The sequence below is a fragment of the Epargyreus clarus genome, unplaced genomic scaffold (assembly GCF_041222505.1).
Source record: "Epargyreus clarus isolate Ecla_fem2 unplaced genomic scaffold, WU_Ecla_fem_2.2 ptg000004l, whole genome shotgun sequence".
NCBI classification, from domain to species: Eukaryota; Metazoa; Arthropoda; class Insecta; order Lepidoptera; family Hesperiidae; genus Epargyreus; species Epargyreus clarus.
Window position 1 is genome coordinate 1,930,782 of NW_027332212.1, and position 21,414 is coordinate 1,952,195.

General features: G+C 36.1%; 1 protein-coding gene across 1 annotated transcript in view; it reads left to right on the forward strand.

Annotated features, from left to right (window-relative positions):
- The window catches only part of tn (tripartite motif containing protein thin), a 31,063-nt gene extending 10,354 nt beyond the window's left edge, over positions 1 to 20,709 (forward strand). Inside the window, exons 2-11 of the mRNA XM_073092864.1 lie at positions 1,496 to 1,655; positions 1,808 to 3,238; positions 3,454 to 3,661; positions 3,749 to 4,687; positions 4,792 to 4,964; positions 8,497 to 8,637; positions 13,879 to 14,019; positions 14,542 to 14,759; positions 17,828 to 18,042; positions 18,846 to 20,709. Coding sequence (XP_072948965.1) covers positions 1,521 to 1,655; positions 1,808 to 3,238; positions 3,454 to 3,661; positions 3,749 to 4,687; positions 4,792 to 4,964; positions 8,497 to 8,637; positions 13,879 to 14,019; positions 14,542 to 14,759; positions 17,828 to 18,041 — 3,600 coding nt within the window. The 5' untranslated portion in view covers positions 1,496 to 1,520 and the 3' untranslated portion in view covers position 18,042; positions 18,846 to 20,709. The remainder of the gene's footprint in view (positions 1 to 1,495; positions 1,656 to 1,807; positions 3,239 to 3,453; positions 3,662 to 3,748; positions 4,688 to 4,791; positions 4,965 to 8,496; positions 8,638 to 13,878; positions 14,020 to 14,541; positions 14,760 to 17,827; positions 18,043 to 18,845) is intronic.
- The last annotated feature ends 705 nt before the right edge of the window (positions 20,710 to 21,414 follow it).

Sequence of the window (21,414 nt, forward strand, 5' to 3'; positions counted from 1 at the left end):
CTGAATATAAAATCCTATCCATCTAGATTGCACGACCTTCTTAACTGGTCACTACGTTTAAGCAAAAGGACCACATTTTTTTTACTAACCTGACGCCTGAATCCAATCAGCCAAATCAGGACCGATGATTTATTTAAATAAAGCAGCGCGATATCATTGGATTCACAAAGCATAGAACTTTTTAGCGTGGCAATAATTATTAAAGGTCTAGGGACCAAAAGCTGGTGATGATGGATGAATGTATCCTAGAAAATCTTTGAAGTATTAATAACTAGTACATAAATTTTATATTCAATAAACTTAAGCTAAGAACCTGAACGATTTCAATGAAAATCTAGATTACTCGAATTTCTACATAGTTATATTCCTCCAGAACCGTTCCGAACTATGTCGATCGACAGTCATAAATTACAGGCAAAGGGAACCCGTTTGGATATCGCAAATCTTATCCGACTTTACCTTGACATTTATACCTTTCCTGATTTTTTGCTTTGATTTAAAGCCCAGGTGTATTGTCCCTGATAGTATGTCAAATGTATTTACACATTTGTTTATATGCGAATCTTTATCAGTATTACAACATATAGAATTGTTATATTACAAATATATGGATACCAAAAAATTGTGTTATGCGTTTTTAATATTTTCTTTTCGTCATTTCCATATTTATTTTGCCAAGGATTTAATGACCACTTTTGTATATTGAATTATTATTTGGGACTAACAATTCTGTAACACTTTGTCAGTCACTGGAATTACTTCTTTATTATTCGATTATTAATATTGGGATAAGAATTCAAATTGTTATTTTAATCCATAAAATTTTAATTCTAGATGTCATAAATCATCAATACGTTTGGGACTATTAAAATATAAAACATATTTTAATTGTCTTCAACCTGTCTATATAAATAAATGTTGTCTATTCGCAAATTCTTTGTTCAATAAATGTGAGGTAAATATATTGTAGCTGTAATAATTTTTTCCATACATTTCCCAGCCTTAAGACGCCTGCAAAAATAAATTCGAAGTTACCGAAGAATAAAATTCCTCCTAAATGTGTCTGTCTTTTATTTAATTTCATCACAAATATACTCGAACCGTATTTCAAATATTGAGAGGCATCTCGAAACCGTTTCTACGAGTATATTGGTATTAAGAAATGATTACGGTAAATATAATTTGAAAGGAGACTCGGTTAGTCCTTTCAGAAGAATGTTTGCTTGAAATGTTTTACTTTATGAAGTTTGATGTAATTATTCGTATCATCTTCAACTGTTTTGTATTTGAATTTTCCTCGTTAAAAGCCTATTCGTAATTTCGTGATGAGGGAATCTTTGTAAACTCTGCCTTTTCACGATAACAATTGTCATAAATGTATAAGATTTTCTCTTTAAAATAATTTATTAACTTGATATTAATTTTTATCCTCCGCAAATTTAAACAACAAAATATTAGTAAATGTCATTATTAATAATATTTTCTTCTATTGCAGATACATAACAAGGAGCTAAACAAATATGGAGCAGTTTGAGTCACTCCTGACGTGCTGCGTCTGTTTAGACCGGTTCAGAAACCCGAAGCTGCTACCATGTCAGCACAGTTTCTGTATGGAGCCGTGCATGGACGGCCTGGTCGACTACGTTAGACGACAGGTGCGTTTCCTAACCAATTGAGCTTATAACAAATTTTACTATTCCAGCCTCTTCGTGGACGGCTTTTGTAAATATATACAGAGGTGCTTGGTTTGGTTTGCTGTGTGTATTCTTTTTTGTTTTCAAAATACTAACAAGTAATCTTTTTGCAGGTGAAATGTCCAGAATGCCGAGCGGAGCATCGAATCCCTTATCAGGGTGTCCAAGGATTCCCTACGAATGTTACTCTCCAGCGGTTCTTAGAACTGCATGCTCAAATTGCAGGAGAGCTTCCAGATCCCACTGCGGGACAGGTTATGGAAAGATGTAACGTGTGCTCCGAAAAAGCATATTGTGGACCATGCGCTCATTGCGACAAAAAAGTATGCGAAGACTGCAAGTCTGCTCATATGGAAGTACTCCGTAGAGAAATATCAAGAATCAATAACCAAATACGTCGTGGTATTAATAGGCTCCAAGATATTTTAAGCGTTGTCGAACGTAATACGGCAAATCTTCAAACAAATTGCGGTGCAGTTGCTGGCGAAGTAGATGAAATCCACAAGAGGCTAGCAAAGGCGCTAAAGGATAGGACGGATTTCCTGAGGAATGAAGTTGATCGTTACCTAGCTACTGAACTCCGAAACCTCACGAATCTCAAAGATAATCTAGAATTAGAATTAAGTAATATACAAAGCAATTGTGATCTCGCCGACAAATATATGAACGATGACGTAGAATGGGAGGACACCGAATTAGTAGACACTAAAGAAATTTTCTTAAAAACTGTAGAATTTCTACGAAACTTTGATTATGAAGCGGGTGACTACAACCGTAGGATACGTTTCATAATGACACATGATCCCAACCAACTTGTGATGCACGTTGCCAGCTACGGTGAACTAAATATCGCTCATCCTAACCCATATGCGTCGGGATTACAGCCCAATCAGGGATTGACAAGATCTAAAAGTGATCACCGCTTAGCGTCACAGTTCCGCCAACAAGAAGAATCTAAAGGTTACACAGAAAATGAGGAACCTGTACTAGGTGGTCGTAAGTTTGGTGAGCGTAGACCTCCTCCACCAGAGAGGCATACAAGGGATTATGGTGCTACTGATGATTATAGTGGATACGAATCTGAGCATAGGCCATCTCGTAGATTCCGCTCTCGCTTTGTAAGGAGTCATCAGCAAGACAATGACTCTGATTCAGAGCAGACCACACGAAGTATTAAGGCGGAACCGAAGGAGAAAGAAAAAGAAAAAGTGGCCGATACCGAAGATGCTACACGAGGTCCTTTGAGTGGGATATTCAGGCTAAGTGACTGTCCTCGCGTAATGCAAAGAATATTGGATGCGGATAGTGGTAAGAAGAAGGAAAAAAAAGAACCACCTCCACCCCCGAAGCCGGTTCAGCCAGCACCTCAACCGCAGCGTCGTGCACCACCAGCGAGACAGCAGAGTGAAGACGACGAAATAACGAGGCTCAAAAGACAAAACAAAGGCGCAGCTTCATCACAAGAACCAGAGCGCGCAACACAGAGAGCCGCAGAGGAAGAAAGAAACTCTATAACTCGTAAACCACCGACACCAGCTCGGGAGGTGAGTTGGGACGAGGAGACAGATTGAAACATTAAGACGAGTTATACAATATAGGATTTAGTGAAATCATCGATACTAACAAGGAAATACGCAAAACTAACGGCATTCCATAATATACACTCCACGTCTAACTCATTTACATAAACACAACACTACAATAAAATTTTACCAGATTACTATTTTGGTGTCAATACCGATTTAAGTATATTTCTCAGGCATCCAGCGATGGTGAATCCGATGAGTCTGTTGGATCGCTACAGCGAACACAGCGCAAGAATTCAGCTCCTGCGCCTAAGCCAAGTGCAGTGACACGGAGACCATCGGCGTCCGATGCGCCTACAGCACACCGTCCACCACCTCGCGCTGCTAGCACCGAATCCACCGCATCCACAGAAAGCTCCGGCTCGGCGGTAAAACACACAGGTGCGATTCTATCTATCGCAGAATTAAAAGCGAAGTATGGCGAAGACGGGCTCCCACCAAAACCACGCTCTCGCTTTTTGTCCGCAGGCAACGAGAGATCAACACCGGTGACAACGAATGGTACAGCCGGCGGCGCACAACGGGTACAGAGTCGGTTCATTGGCTCCCAACGTCCGACACCCGCCCCGGCGCCCGCCGAGCCGGCACACGAAGACTCCGACACGAGTTCTGAAGAAGAAACCGACTCGTCAGAGGAGAGTGAAGAGGAGCCTGCACCGCAAAGAAAGCCCGAGAGTCAGGCGATATCCCGTAGTGACATAGGGCCACTACTTGCACGTAGCACGAACGCTCGCAATGACGCTATCGAGAATAAATCCAATAAGGATACCCCCGTTCAGTCTCGTTACCGTAGCCGACAGCAATCTAACACAGAAGAAGAACCGACTTCTCGTTACGGTGCCAGTGGTTCATCGTACAGTAACCGCTATGGATCTAAACCTAAAGAAGAAGAGGTGACATCTTCTTTAGATGACGATTCAAAATATCCGACTGCCAGATCGAGGTATCTTGCTTTGAAAGAACGTCGGAATCGTCTCGCGAGAAGCAAAAGCAGTCACACCGGCTTTGGTATCGGTGACGATGATGATCCGGATGAACCGGTATCACCAACAACTGCGTCACCATCAGCGTATCTCGCGGCTCGATACGGCTCCGGCACAGGCGGTTCGGAGTTGTCTCGTAGCCGGTCTTCACACGCGCTAAAGTCTAGAGAGAGCTCGCCCGAGCGCCCGCCACCCGCTGAGAAAGACGGTGCTGCGTTGAGCTCTTGGGCGAGGTATCTGAAGAACAAATACGGTTCTCGAGGGAAAGAGCGGGACCCGACTGGTACCGCGTCGAGCACGTCGCGTCGCCTGTCTCTCGGGCTACCTTTACGTTCAGCTAACGAGCTTGCCAGTTCTGATGACGATTCAAAAAACGCGGCAGGCTCCCCCATCTCCCCTACGGCGGCTACAGCAGCGGTAGCAGGTTAGAAAGACGAGTGGCGTGTAAATAGGTTTGGTGCTTGTGGAAATGGGAGTGTCAGTCGAACAATTTGTTTCTGTGTTCTAATTGAATTTGTTTGCTCTTAGGTTTCGCAGCAGCAGGTTCCTCCCCTAGGAGCCAGTATCTGCAGAAACGCCGTTTACAATTCAGCGTGGGGAGTCGGGGGAGCGAACCCGGTTGCTTTACATGGCCTCGTGGCATCGCTGTAGGGCCCGACAATACCATGGTCGTGGCTGATTCATCCAACCACAGAGTACAGGTAAAATTTTCGTTTAATTAAAGTTAATAAGAAAGAGTAATTTATCTGGTCGTCGAGCTTCTATCAAATTTATAATTTTCTTACATTTTGTAAATTTTACTTTTTTTCTTTATAACGCTAATCGTACGTCGCTTCGTAGCTTGTCAATAACTACCAAAAAAAGAAAATCCATTGACAGACATTTAAATTTAAAAATTCAAATTATGTAATTTGTATTCATATCTTAAGTTATGCGTATTTCAGACGAGTAAGTTCGGTTAAACTTATACTATGTAGATATTATTCGGAATACCATATATAATACTATCAGTCAATACGAATTCATACCTTAATTTCATTGGCATTATTTCATACATGACAATAAAATTTAAATGAAATTAGTTTTTCATTACCCATGCACCGATTTTATTGAATGAAAATGATTTATTTTCCAACAATGGTAAATACAATTACCTATTGAAGAGTTCGTCCGTATATCAATATTTATTAGTAGCCCGTACATTTATTTTGTTCGATGCGATTATTTACGAAAATAATTTAGTTAAAAACCTATAAGTAATATTCAAGATCAATAATACACGGTCATGTTGCATTAATCCACTTGGTATACATTTTCCCATTACCAAAAAACACATAAACTCACACGGCCCCAGCTCAAAGCGCCACTAAATAACCATTACATCATATTACTCGTATGTTTTACTCTCCTTAAATCTCAGTAAGCGTTTGCTGAGATCTTCGGGCACGTTGAGCGTCTGAAATGACAAATTAGGCTGACCGCCCATTTGCGACTATCGCTGGCACAAACTGTAGGTGGTGGTAGTATTCAGTTCAAACAAGGTGGCAGAATTTGTGGATCGACTCCGGGTGTCACCACACCTATTCCTGTCTAAAAATAGCAGCGTTAAACACCGCCGTGTTGTGGTTAGAAGGGTGTGGGAAAGGAGACATAATTTTCGTACCGTTCCAGCTTAGCCCTCACGGGTAGCAGCGTATCTATAGCCGACCTTAGGTAAGAACCTAATCTTATTTGGGGTTGATTATAAATGTCCAGTAGAGAGCACTTACCATCAGATGAGCTGCATGCTTATTTGCTACTTCAATATTATAAATACAACTTTAAAGCGATAGTAGCCAGTGGCCAGGCAGCCTTAATGTCAGTAAAAATGTTTACATTCTCATAAAAGTGCGGAAACCGTCTGGCCTCGCTCCGTTGGCACGTTTATCGTGAAATATTTAATTCGAAACTACCATAGTAATATCCAAATAATGTTCGGATTATACTTGCCAGAAAGCTGTCGTTATTATCATTTGAGATATACCACAAGGAAGGATAACAACATGTTCTTAATGACTCCGGCTTTTGTTGTGACACACGCATTAATTATCTACCATGTACCGGAAAAACTGAATATAATAATACCGTTGTTTTCCGAAAATAATAATGAGAGTGAAATAAAATAGTTATTTGCAAATTTATGAATAGGTTCAAAAAGCCTTTATCATATTTTTATTATTAGCAAATGAATTCATTTTCTGTAATTTGTAATGTTGTATCCTCAATGACTAAGCTGATTTATATTTAATAAGTAAATGACAATTAATTTGGTTTTTGCAATGATTGCTTTTATTCGTGCCGTGTAAAGGAAAACACAAGAGGAAACCTATACGCCTTAGAATTCTTTAAGAAGTTGTTCTCAAAGACTTGTTCTCGAAGGTCTATAAAAAGCATTTGACAAGCGCAGTGGACTATGGCTTTCACTTTGAGGAAAGCAAGCACGGGTAGAAAATGGTGTCCGACAATGGGGTCACTAATTAGTTGAAAGCCTTCGAGAATACCTACCTTCTTAGTTGCAAAAAATTTACACCACTTCCATTCACCCTGTACTCTATATACAGCCAGAATACCTACCTTCTATCAATTGCGAGGATACACTTATATCCAGCGACATAATAATAGTTGCAGAAAATTTACACCACTTCCATTCACCCTGTACTCTTTATCCAGCCAATTCCCACTGTTTTCAGCAATTAGCTTCCTAATTACCATTAATTATACTCAACGAGATAATTTTATTTGCTTTATTCAAGACTGAAGCTCTATGCGGCGTTTCGTTGCACGATTTAATTATTCTGAGAAGTTTAAGACGTAGCTAGTTGGATAAGTTGCGCGTAAATTGTGAGGTTAAATGGAGAGTTACTTTATTTAGAAGATAGTTTAGATGCAACTTCGAATTTTCTAGTTAACAAACTGCATCGTCGGCGTTTATTTATTTACGAGCGCTTATTACTTAGCCCCTCAGGAGAGGAATTTTCAAAAAGTCCCACTAAGTGTTCATCTATTTTATATAAGGAACTGTTGTGCAAAATTTCATACATCTGAACTGACTGGCTTAAACTTTGTATTATCCGTCACTCAATCTTTAATACTTTAATTTAAGTAAGAATTTTTTAATATGTAAAAAAATCTTACTAAAACATTGAAACTGAAATTTAAGATCAGTATTGTTTATTACTGAGTTTCCTTCACCATATCCCTCCTTTACAAAAAACCTTGCAAAATGGTGAAAGTAATTAGTAGAATTTCTCTTTAAACTGCTTTGTAACTAACCCTTACCCACACTACCTTTTAAATAAAGTTAACAAATTAGGTTGTAATAAAATATAACATAATTATTATTAAACCATTATTATCTTACTACTTGACGGTACATAACATTCTTTAGAACAAAATTTTACCTTTAATAAGTATTGCTAAATAAATTATATCATCACAATTCATGTACAATTAAATCAAAACAGAAACAGCCGTAAATTTGATATTGCCCTTGAAAACTAACTTGCCCAAACTCGTGTAAAATCCCTTAATAATAAAGGCAAATGAAATTATCCTTTAAGTAAAATATCAGACGAACGGGTTATTCGGATTTCCTCTTAATCTCGACTAAGATATTTATTATATTCGTGAAACAGAATTTGATTAGTTTTTGCTTAGTGCTCAATTTGATTAGAGCGTCTGGATTTTGTGCTAAATACAGAAATAAATTGTATGGACATGTCTTATAATTTGTGTTGTTTTAAATAATATTTTTTTTATTTGATGGGTTATTTACTTCATTAGGATAAGTTATTTAAGGTTATTGTAAATGAAACGGAAATAAGACCGTAAATAAGGCGGAAGACCTATCAGATATCACTTAGAAATGTATACCTTTGAAAACAGTTACAACTTTACGTAAAATTATCATGCTTACGACTACTCTTGAAATACAGCAGTTTTTCGCCGCTATAGGAAAGTAAGGGCGGTGGAGCCAGGTTTAAAGAAGTCAACCTGTTCGCGCCACCTACATAAAGAGGAAAGCCACGTTAGTTGTTTTGCCGCAGATGTAAATTACAATTGTGCCACTGGATAGATTTACAATTTTGCCGCAGCATAAAATTTACAATTTTGCCACAGCATAAAATTTACAATTTTGCCGCAGGGTACAATTTAAAATTTTGCCGCAGCGTAAAATTTACAATTTTGCCGCAGGTGTTCGACTCAAACGGCATATTCGTGAAGGAGTTCGGACAGTACGGCAGCGGCGAGGGCGAGTTCGACTGCCTCGCCGGCGTCGCCGTGAACCGCATTGGACAGTACATCATCGCGGACAGATACAATCATCGCATACAGGTGAGTAAAGAAAATGTTCTGCTTTTTTATCGTAAAGTCGCGTATGCTCCACATTACTCTCAATAAAATCTACCATACTTGATTATGAAATTTGAGTTTGATAATATCTTAATATTAATCAGCATATTTGTCACATTGATTATTACTAGGTATATAAGTTAAAATGCCGTATTTTTATTAAAAAGTAGCCTAAAGACATATATACCACAGCAACTAAATGACAGTCATTGTATCGCATGTTACTATAACTGTTTACTTTTCCCATTACCTATCATCTTAAGCTAGAAAATTATTATAAAAAAAACTCGGTTGCTTATAAATATTGCTTCTTTCACACTCACAATATAGATGAGTTCAACGTCATTTATAATTCGTCAAGCCGTTTGGGCTGTAGCCTTTTGGTTCCGTTCCTTTGGAGATCCCTGAGTCCTCTATGCAGCGCCGAAGACAGCCACCAGGGTTTTAAGACAAAAATCCCACATAAGCCCAAGTCGCTCCCACGGCATTTTTTGTAATCTGTAAAGGTTTACAGGATACAAAAAAGGCAAAGAATCAGACGAATGCGATAAGCGCGAAAAGCGTTAGCCTTCGCAGTCTGTTAAAACTAGATAAAATAACTAATAAAGACATTACCCACGGTACAGTATGGGTGGCTTCCTCTACCCTATTTGTGTAGCGAACCTATGGAAGATTGAAACAAATGGCTGCCATTATAGTTCATTGTGTATTCCACTTCCGACGTCCCCGCATGTCTGCTTTGAAATTTTGTGCATTTATTTTCCCAACTCATATTCGCTAGAACCTCGTTTAAGGTTTTTTATTTTGAAAATATGAGGTTATAGTTTTGGTTTACTAGTGGCCAAAATCTGAACATGTTTGAATGTAATAAAATCATGGACACGTAAATTTATTTAACCGTTTTCTAACTCATAGCGTAGTGGTTAGAATCTCGGCCTATATCAGCCATAGGTTAAGGTTCAAATATCAGATCACAGTTTTTACGAAGTTGGGTGCGTATTAAAAATTACTTTTTATGCCACGAAGGAAAACATTAAGAGAAAACCTACGCAAATGAAAATTCTTAAAAAAACGTTGTCAAGTGTCAGTGATGTCTATCGAATTAACCAATCCGCACTTGGCCACCGGGTTAGAGTATGGCTTTAACCCCTCTTACATTGGGAGAAAATGTTTGCCCAGCAGTAGTATTGTCGCACTCCTGAGCACGGAAAAATTAAAACACTGACGAGCGTCTCTTTGAGACGCAATGATATCCTTTAAAATACAGTCACAAACATTACAAAGAATCACAAACAGACGAAGGTGGTAGAAAGAACCCTTTGTGGTTCGACCCCGGCGGCACCACCGCCACACCTATTTCTACCTAATAACAGCGGTGTTAGTCACTGCTGTGTTCTGGTTTGAAGGGCGTGGTAAGGGTGATAGACTATTCCGAGGCGTTCCAGCTTAGTCCTCCAGGGTAGCGGCGCATCTGTGACCGACCTTACATAGGAATATCTAATCCTATCTGGGGTTGATTACAGATGTCCATGGGCGGCAGTAGCCACTTACCATCAGGTGGACTGCATGCTCGTCTGCTACTCCTATATTATATAAAAAAAAATATCTTTACAAAGAACGTATTGTATGAAAAAGAATATTTTCTAGCTATTCACCTTTTATCCTATTTTGCGGTGAACCTTGGGAAAATTAAAACAAATGGAAGCCATTACAGTTCATTGTACATTTGACTTCCGTAGCACGTACCACAATATATCTACTTTGTTAGTAAATATTCTGAATTTATTCTCCAAAGATATATATTATCCGGAGTCACGTTTTACTATTTGTTGGCTTTGTTTGCCAAACATTGGAATTATTCTTATAGAGTTATGGTATCAGGAAAAGATAATAAAATAATATGTTGTTAAAACAAAGATATTGTAACGGTGGAGGAAAATTTCACGAGAAAACCTACTCGCCTGAGAGTTATTATGTTAAAAGTTCTGAAATATGTGTGAACTCTACCACTTGGCCAGCGCGATGAACTATGGCCTAAATCTTCCTCTCTGTAAGAGGAGACCCGTGCCCAGCAGTGGGACAGTACTGGGATGACATTAAAAATAAAATATCTTTGTTATGTCTGTAACGACATTAAGACATCTACTTCTATAGCTTTAGTATAGTAATAAGACAGATTCCCTTTTTCAAATCGTTCCCTCTTAGTCCTGAACGATAGCAACTTATCTATGGCCGACCTCAAGTAGGATTTTTATCTTATCTGGCGTCACTGAAGTTCATAGGCGATAGTAGCCACTTACCTGGTAAACTACATGCTCATTTGCTAATTAAAAACAATCCTAGTCTTTATATAGTCATAGTGTTTGGACTGAATTGTTCCATTTGAAAAGTATCAGTTAGAGCCATGTAATTTCCTTACCTTTTTCATAGAACATGTTATCCTAATAAAAAGTTATAAAAGAAAGGCACAGGTAGTTGTGAACAAACAAAAGTGGCAAATTATTCATTTGTTTTCCAAAAGACAGCAATGCAGACAAACGAAAATTAACTATGTTGTCTCAGAAAGGTCTAATTAAATTAATTAAGGCCATAATTGCAGCAAAAGTAAGTTAGTTAGCGCCTAATGAGTAAACATGAGTACAAAGACTTTCTATTGTATAACCACCACTTCTCCATATAGTGGGAGACTTCATACAATTATGCAACATCTAGATAATATTATACTACACTGCAGCGCGGCGTACAGCTTATGTAGGTAACTGATGTACAAAGTTAGCAACATCGTGCGCCGTCGAAGTTGGAGGCGTGAAGTTAGGACAGCGTTGGTCTCGATCTGTCTAAACCTTGTCGGAGGCATTATGTATTATTTGAAAACTTCCGATTCATACACTCAAGTGCCATTCCTGTCGCGCAATTTTACGTCCGCACGCTCGTCCCACACATATAAACGAATTAAGTAGCTCGTCTCGTAGAGACTTGTCTCCGTGTGCGTATAAAACCATAGGACGCAAGTGTTATGCGTGAGGAAGGGACGCGTGCGTGAGTTTTAACATGCGTGACAAAAAAGCGGCCAACTTTCAACATTCGCCATTAATGGGAGCAGTGCATTATGTATGCATTATGACATAAAATAGGTTACAACTTAGTAATATAAACACTAAATGGACCAGAGACGCTTTGCTCCTGAAATAAGTTAGAAATCTTGGAATTAACCCTAATATCCTAAAGAATAATACACAGCAGAGCCTAGCTCTTCTATTATAACCCAGAAATAGAGATAACAATAAACCACGAAGCTCTCTACCACACTTAAAGGGCGATTAAGCAAATAATTAATATACAATTTTAATTAATGACAGCAACACGTCGTGACGCGTGACAAGAGAGTATGATAGGCTCATTACAGCGACAGATGGGCCAAGTGCTTCACTTGAGCCAAATTAAATTTTATTGTTGACGTTTTGAAAACTGCAAAACTTCACAAAATTACGCCTTTGTTGTACATTTGTTTTGGTTTACAGCCAGAAGTTTTAAAATTATGCAGAAACTAGGATGATTTATTAAGTCATAGTTGAATATTGGCGACACGTTTGGCATAGCTGTCACTGTACCGATGTAATGTGCAGAGGATGCCACATTAAATTCAAACCCAAAGTCAGTACAGACATAAATTTCTGTCTAGAACTGGGTATTTTTATAGTTTTCTATGGAATACATATTTCTATCTACGACACAGGAAATCTTAGTGTGCGGCTGAAAGCGTCGAAAAAATTATTTACTATAAGCATCAATATTTAATTTTCAAAATTTAATTATACCAAAATCCAGATCAATAACTGACGTGCTAACAATTCCATCGCAAGCTAAAACAAAGGTTTTTTTTTCAATCGACAATGTTGCTAACCGTGACTAAGTTCTAACGCCTCGTATAAATCAATGCAATATAGCACCGCTGTGGGGTGCTATAGGCAGAGTTAGGAAACATTTTCCAACTTATGAATTCCCAAATGGTAATTATAATAATTCATACAATTAAAATTAATGACGTGAACACAGCGTGTCGCGACGCGTGCCGCGGGATTGTAATAGGCTCATTTCAACGACACATGAGTGTCTTTATTTTATGTAAGGCTGCGTTCATGTTGCATTTAGTAGCGGTATTGACGCGTATGTAAACTTGCTGCCGCCTCTAGCGACTCGCATGCATGTAGCATGCGTGACAAGAAACATATCTATGAAATTAAAAGATGCATAAGGTACCCAGACAGACATCCGCTAGACTTAACCCCGAATGACGAGACAAAGCCTGCGTGATAGGAAATTAGTTTGATGAGGCCTTTCTATATCGGCAATAGGATCACGAGGCGTTTTTACTTAATTTTAAGTAGTAGCAACTGTATATTAAAATAATGACGTGGATAAATTTTAATCAATTTCTGCAATATTTCAAAGAGCTACATGACAATGCACAGCGAAGCTTGGCAAATGCATTAGAAGTAATCATCTGCAATGCGTCGCTCAATAAAAAAGATAAATAATAAATAAAGCGTGTGCTGTCAGTGTGAACGCGGCCTAAATATAAATCACATTCAGTTCGTTGTAATTTTGAAAAGGCAGAAGTTTTAGAAACTAAGACACGCGAGACCCTGAGACAGATTTGCGAACTTTAAAATTGTATTACGCGACTTCAGTGAAGTTCAGATTTAATATTTGTGTACCTGGTTTTTTGTCTGTACTCTTCGACCCGTCAAAGTTGTTAGCTGTTAGTTGGCAGTACTAAAACTTGCCACGCGCTCACTTCTTCGCCTTTCTCTTTTATTTCAAAAGTATTTTCATAATTAAATACTATGAATGTCTTGCAAATCCAACAAATGTCGTCCATAATGCAATTGTTCTTTCTGCCCTATATGACCGTTTTTTCTTGTATGATATTATTTTTTGTCCTCCTAAACTTGTGGGAGAACAATGGACACTGCAAATTCTAGTTATTTTCTCATTTTTTACCCGAATGCGGAAAGTAATGTTTTCCAAGCGTAATTATTTGTGTACATAAGTCCGTTTGACATGCCCTCCAGCCGAAACGGCTTAAGAATTTTAAAATAAGAGGTGACATTCGTCTAAATTGTAAGAGTAACATAGGATATAACTTCAAGCAATCGAGTTTTTGTTTTTATTTTTATCCTTTATATTAATTATTGTAAATAATAATCCATTTGTCCACAGGTGTTCGACCCGGCCGGACGTTTCCTCAGAGCGTTCGGGAGCCAAGGCACTGGCGACGGCAAGTTCAACTACCCGTGGGGCATAACCACGGACGCCCTCGGATTCATATACGTGTGTGACAAGGAAAACCATAGAGTGCAGGTGGGTACAAACACCTTGACTTTTTCATCAACATCAACTCTGTATACTCGTTGAAGTAATAATGGTAATTACAAGGGTCTTGATCATACTCCTGGATATTGACAAAATCAGGTCTATTAAACAAGAGACAAACAGCACACAATAATGCAGCACATTCGATAGTATGTTGTCACTTCTTCTTTATATAAATGTGTAATCGATTGGAAATAAGACGTCACTCTCCTGTCCCTTTTGTGACATAGGTATTCAACTTTTTGCCTGAAGCCGATCAAAGTTATGCTGCCTCTAGGGAAGAAACTGAAATTTCTTACATTATATCTACCTTACATTATATTTCTGTCATACCTTCGCGTAATTAACAACAGAAAGGTGATTTTAAATATGCATAGTTGTTTACTTTTTATGGTTCATTTCTACTCCAGGTATTTTCTTGCATGTTAACATAACTCTTACACATAAATTATTCTAGAACAGCAATAACCTTAATTTTTTCCCTTTTTTCACCATATCCCAAATTATCAGGTATTCCAATCCGATGGTACGTTCGTGGGCAAGTTCGGCTCGTTCGGCTCCAAGCTGGGCCAGCTGGAGCATCCCCACTACATCGCGGTGTCCAGCACCAACCGCGTGCTGGTCTCCGACTCCAACAACCACAGGATTCAGGTCTTTGACGTCAATGGACGCGTGCTCTCGTCGTTCGGTGAGGAAGGCTCTGAAGATGGACAGTTTAAGTTCCCGAGGTAAGTGTCCATGATTTTCTTAATTAGTAACTATCTAAGTTTTCAAATTATTGGTCGTATTAAGCAAAGTAGAAAGGACTTTAAATTCATTATTTTTTAATCGAAAGTACTTAATAGTCAGAATTTTGCGGAAATATATGCTGTAAACATAGAATCTTGAGGAGCAATTGAACTTAAACTTTTATATACAAAAATGTGTAGCTAAACACAACTTTCTGATAGTCTAAACCGTTTGACTAATAATTCGACCTAAATATTAACTATAAACGAAATGTTTTAAAACATTACATTTATTACTTCACTCTCCGAAATATAAACTCCTATGACTACTCTTGAATGGACAAAGTTTGGGAATTAATTACTTATCCTCAAACTTTGTCTGTAGATGACTAAATACTATTCTGACTAAAACATTACCTGTATCATAAAAAATATAAACAAATAAAATACAGAAACCTACAGACGTTTGAAGTTAATTTTCTCGAAAATATTATCATAACCTACACACCCATAGAGACCCAAATACGCGTCAAACCTAATTTTTGGAATAACTTACAAAAACTGTATAAAGAACTAAGCCAAGCGAGAACTTGGTAACTTTTTTCATTTCGCCAGGACATCACAATCTCGGTCTAATACGGGAATATTAGGCACCATCTATAGAGGGGCTGACGGTAGATTGCTTTGGTAGATTTTGCTTTAATAATACTTGACATATATATGGCTCTCACGATGAAAACTGATATCCGGGGTAGAGTACAATGGACGTTGCCAAGATAATTTTTTGAACACAGATTTTTTTGCTGCTGATATCAGGTGGTTATTAAAGATCATAAACATAAATACTATAGATTTAATACCAAGATGGTACTAATTTAAAATTCCTTCTGTAAATAAATCTTAGGCATTTGTCGAACCTGAACAAAGAATTCTTTATAATTGTAATATGGCAATCGTGTCCTGATAGTCTAGTCGTGAGGGAACCATTTATATTTGTTTTTTTTATAAGCATAGATCGGCGTGCCAAAGCCCGCTTACGTATAAACGCACCTACAGATCTTTCAACAATGCCATCCATCTAGACGGGTATCTAATTCACAAAATGAAAAGCAATAACAAGAGGTACAGTTGCTTTAATTTTAAAAGTTTAATCTGGTACCACCTTGGACTACTTCAGAGAAATAGTATGAGAACGTGACCCGAATACGTGGTATGTTTACCGAATATTTTTAATAGTGCGTCTTGAAGATAAGGTAATTTTGGTATCACCGGTGGTGGACTATATGGTGGACCGGAAAATAAATTAAATATCTATTACCAAATCACTATTTATTATAACCGTAAGAAGTAACTAAGTTATTAGAGTTACAATATCTACAATATTAAGGCACATCGATCGTCAGTCATATTGATGACAATGTTATTAGATGATATTATGTTCTAGTGTAAGGTTGTGGTTTGGGAGATACCCACAAGGCATTCCAACGTGGTCCTAAGATAATCAAGTATAATTCTACTTCTATCTAGAATTGATTAAAAATATCCATAACCAGCAATTACCATTTACCACAAGGTGTACTTATTCATTTTTTTAACTACTTAAATAAAAAAGAAGTAAACAAGCATGTAGTCAACCTTAAAAAAAGTGGCCATTGCAATCCACAAACATCTGTAGTTAACCCCAAGAAAGAATAGAGTTACTATTCCTGAGGACATTGGGGCGCCTCGGATAAGAATATCACCCTCATCATACTCTTCTAACACAGCAGCGTTTAATATTGTTTTAATTAGTTATATATCTATTCTATTAGTTATACTATCTGCATTGGACCAGATATAATATAATTTGAATGTGTTTGAGTAAATTTTGTTTCATATTACTATTAAATTTAACCAAACCATTTCGGCTTTCCAAGTAAAGTTTAGTATGGAAAAATAAAACTAGTAGATTAAAAAGCTAGTACACTAGTTGTGAAACAAATGCCTTACGACTGAACATTGTTGCGAAGTCTGCTGGAAGATAAAAGACGGAGTAATTCCTAAAGACAGTGAAAATCCCCCGAGTCTGTTTACAAAGCAATAATTTATTATGCTGAAAGAAAGTGAGGTGTTTCATAGGAATTTCTGAAAATTCTGTTAGAAGCTGGAACAAAGATAACAGAATTTGATAGGTATTCCCTTATGAAATGCTTAAGTGCGTATCAAGTTATACTTGCCTTTGCAGCGTGTAAGAATCTTTAAAGACATTAAGTTAACGTTAAGAAACGTGTTACACGTGTAAGAAAGTATTTATCAAAATCGGAATATTTTGCGAATTTAAGTAGGGTTTCTACATTTATTTTATTATTTTTTATTTTATCTAAAATCTCATTAGATTATTTAGACAAAGTAAATCACTGTTTTTTTTTTCTATTTTTTAACAAAAAATAAATCAGCATTTTTGGTAGCTACTGATTTATATATGATCCTTATCAATAAAAGTCGTTAGAAAATTTAAATTTATTGTCTAATTTCGACCAGAAAACGAAATTCATTAGTATACATAGCGTTTCAAAATTACGGTGTTTTCAAACAAGAACAAGAGCCACTATAAAATAATAAACACGACAAACAAACCACGACAACAAGAATAACTATAAAATAATAAATCACCACATAATCATTACTTAAAATAAGTTTGGTATCTTTACTAATATTATAAAGAGGAAAAGTTTGTTCGGTTGTAACGAATAGGCTCGAAAACTACTGGACCGATTTTAAAAATTCTTGCACCATTCGAAAGCTACATTATCCACGAGTAACATAGGGTATATTTTATATAGATTTTGAGGTGGTACAAATTTTGCCGAGTCAGCTAGTAATTTAAACTCTCTATTGGAGGCATTCCGCGGTAGTTAATGGATAACGTATTTATATTAATTAGGACTTTAGTAGTTAGACTGCTATAATATAAATCCTTTACTGATACCATCCATCCATCCTAAGACTCCAATATTTTTTCCAACATCTTCTGCAAAGAAATATTTTTGTATCGCAAAATATCTACAAACTTTTATTTCTGTCACCAGGGGTGTAGCAGTTGACGACCAAGGCTACATCGTGGTCGCTGACTCCGGCAACAATCGCATCCAGATCTTCCATCCTGATGGCACCTTCCTCAGGGCGTTCGGCTCCTGGGGCTCCGGAGACGGGGAGTTCAAGGGCCTCGAGGGCATCGCAGTCATGTCCGGTGGTAACATCATCGTGTGCGACAGAGAAAATCATAGAGTCCAAGTGTTTTAAAGTAAGTTTTACAATTGTTTTCTTTTTGCAGCATATTTTATATTATTAAATTTAGAATTAATCGATAAATAATTTCAAAGACTAGTTAAGCGACCCATATGGCAACTTATGACAATGAAAAGTTTTGAGTTCAACCTCTGATCAAACAAATATTCAATGAAGAGTTCAGATACCACGACCATATTAGATCATAGAAAGCTCATATTTTTATTGGGCGGTTATTCTTAAGTTGTTATAAACTATATCTTTACATATTCTTCAATAGTATATTTACAGAAAATAAGAAAATTTTCACGGTAAAATGTCGTGACTTTCCACATTAGCCTTCCGAGCCTACTCTGAATTTCCATAGAATATAGGATAGCTCAACACGTAAAAATACATTTCTTTTGTAAATAATATTAGTAATAGTAATAATATCTGTAATCAACCTCAGATAGGATTAGATATTCCTACCTGAGGTCGGCCACAGATGCGCCGCTACCCTTGAGGACTAAGCTGGAACGCCTCAGAAAAGTCTGTCTCCCTTACCACACCCTTCAAACCGGAACACAGCAGCGCCTAACACTGCTGTTATTAGGTAGAAAGGTGTGGCCGGTGGTGCCGCCGGAGATGAACCACAAAGGGTTCTACCACTACTGTCATTGCGGAAAAAATATATATTATTTTCTATAAAATGTAATAAAATTTCAATTATTTACATTTTATAGGATAAGCAATGTATGGAACAAGTTACACGGATCGTGTTCACCGTGTGAAGAATCATTGTTTAATGAGTAATAAAAGTATATTTTTTATTTACAGGTCCAAGAAGTACTGCAAAGAAGAATAATATAATAGGTTTTTGTAAATAACTGTAAAACAGTTACAGATTTAAGCCCTAATAGTGTATTCATCTTCCTATAATTATTCTAATACCTTTTCTTATTTCCTTCTTCGCTTTTATTCTCTTTTCGTCTGCAGCTTTTTTATCGAAAGTAAAAATATCAAATTTTGTAATATCAAATTGGCGAATCCTTTGTTTTGGCATATTATTTTTTACGCCCGACTTATTTAACAGTTTGGTTTTTATAATACAATAATATTAATTACAACAATAACAAATAATTGATTGTAAAAAGTTACCTGTATAATATTACAAAATTATATTTAGTAATAATATAAAAATCACTTCTAAAAATTTTTGGGCCCTCGAATCCGATCGAAATTGAAACATTAAGTTATCCAAAACGAATTTTCTTTTATTTAATTAATGCATTTAAAATAACATCATTGCAATCATCCTTCATTAATCTTAGTATCATTTAATTAAATATGTAGATGACAATTAGAATTACAAACAAATTAGTCATTATAAATAAGTATACTTCTATTATCCACATATAAGTGTAAATAAATAAGAATACTTAAATGTACACATAAAATACAAGTACCTATTACTCTGTCCAAATACATTATAATCTTTATTAATACCTTTTTCATAAAATAATCTTTTTATATCGAAAGCTACACTTCTTCGCGTGTTTGTAGGAGCGATAGTTTAATATAATCGCCACACCGACACACATAAACGACAGGTTCAATGTCCTTATAGTTGTTTTTAATCATGCCAAAGAAATATAACTTATAACGCCTACTTTTTGTACGAAATCCAGTCTTATCCAACTATATTACTATTTATTTCTTCTTACAAGTAGTGTTATGTTATCAATGATATTGTAATGTTATTTGTAATCATTGTAGAAAATGTGAAACGAAACTAGTCTATATACCAATGGTTACGATAATCTAGTCAAATGTTTAACAGTTTATATTTAATTTTACAACTTAAAATTACGAATATCATTAAATTAATCTCATTTAAAGTGAAAATAAAAAACTCAATCATAAAATCAGTTGTATCACAAAATGTATTTAAAATAATTAGTCTTTTACATTTTTAATAGTACAAAATATACAAATAATATTTTTACTTAAAAAAGTCATTTTCAAATATTATTTTCGAAACATATTCAAAGTATTTAATAATGTAAGGACTCCATGAAATGCTATTAACATCACAGCTTTTGCTTTTTATTTAATAATTAATGTAATTATTTATACAAATATTTTACTTTGTTTATAATCTAGGAACTCGCTGCATTACTCTTACTGATTCATAGTCTTTATATAAATCGAAAATATAGTGTTTGATGACTTTGCAAATACAAAACGAAGTTTCATAAGGAAGTTTACTATATATGGATTAATTTTATTTATTAACATTTCTGAACTCAGACTTGCATCAATATTCAGCTTATTGGTTTAAAAAATATTATTATTTATTTATTGATATTTATTTGGTTTTGTATAAGAACATGTTATATACTAAATTGAACTATTACCTATATTATGTCATATAAAAATATTTATAACATATTCAATAAATCATACTTTAAAAATATAACACACTACTTGAAGCGTCATACAATAAAGAATAACGAATTACTTATTTCGCACTAAATGTCATTAAAGGCAAATTTTATAATACAGATCAGTGTAAAATAATGTAGCGGGATCTTGTACTATAAACGAACAATGTACTTTAGCTGTAAGTGAAAAGTACTACGGCAAATAAATACGGTTTGTATGATTTTAAAGTTTAAATAAACGATTTGTTACTGAGAAATGTTGTTTTATTAAGCATAATTTTAATAATCTTAGAAAAATCGGCAAAAGTAAAATAATTGGTTCTGATCTGTGATGAAACTAATTTGTAAATGAAACAGAAAAATTGAAGGCGGTACAACTTTACTAAAAAATAATAATAATAATAGGAAATTTAAAAAAAATAAAAAAGGGTGAAAGGAGAGCATGAAAAAAGAAAGAAAATGAGAAAGAAAGAGAAAAAAATCCTGAGATAGAAGAACTATACTAGGTAAATGGGTAATATCACGGTACAGTTGAGCACGTGCAAAGTTTCTTACACCGCTTCTTCTCGATAGCGAAACCTTTCGAAGCGGTGGTAGTCCGCTGACGTTCAAGAAGAGTTCTATATAAATCAATTTTGAATAAATGAAATATGAATTTGCACCATAGAGGCGTTAAACTTTGTCTACAATTCCCTATTGTTATAAGATTTTAGAATACCACAGTACACTTCGGTAAAACTGCCTCAAAGCGTTGATAAATTGATTTAAAAATTGAATATTGACATCATGGGTTGAAATGAAAGATTCTGCGGTGTAATGGCCCGTTCGAATGATAAATCGATCGCATTTTATTTAATCGAGCCATTATTCGTGAGCTTATCATCGCCGTCTATGACAAATTGAGAAAAATTGCCCGCAAATTGAGTTGCGTCTTGGCTCCTATTTTGAATGATACAAGGAAT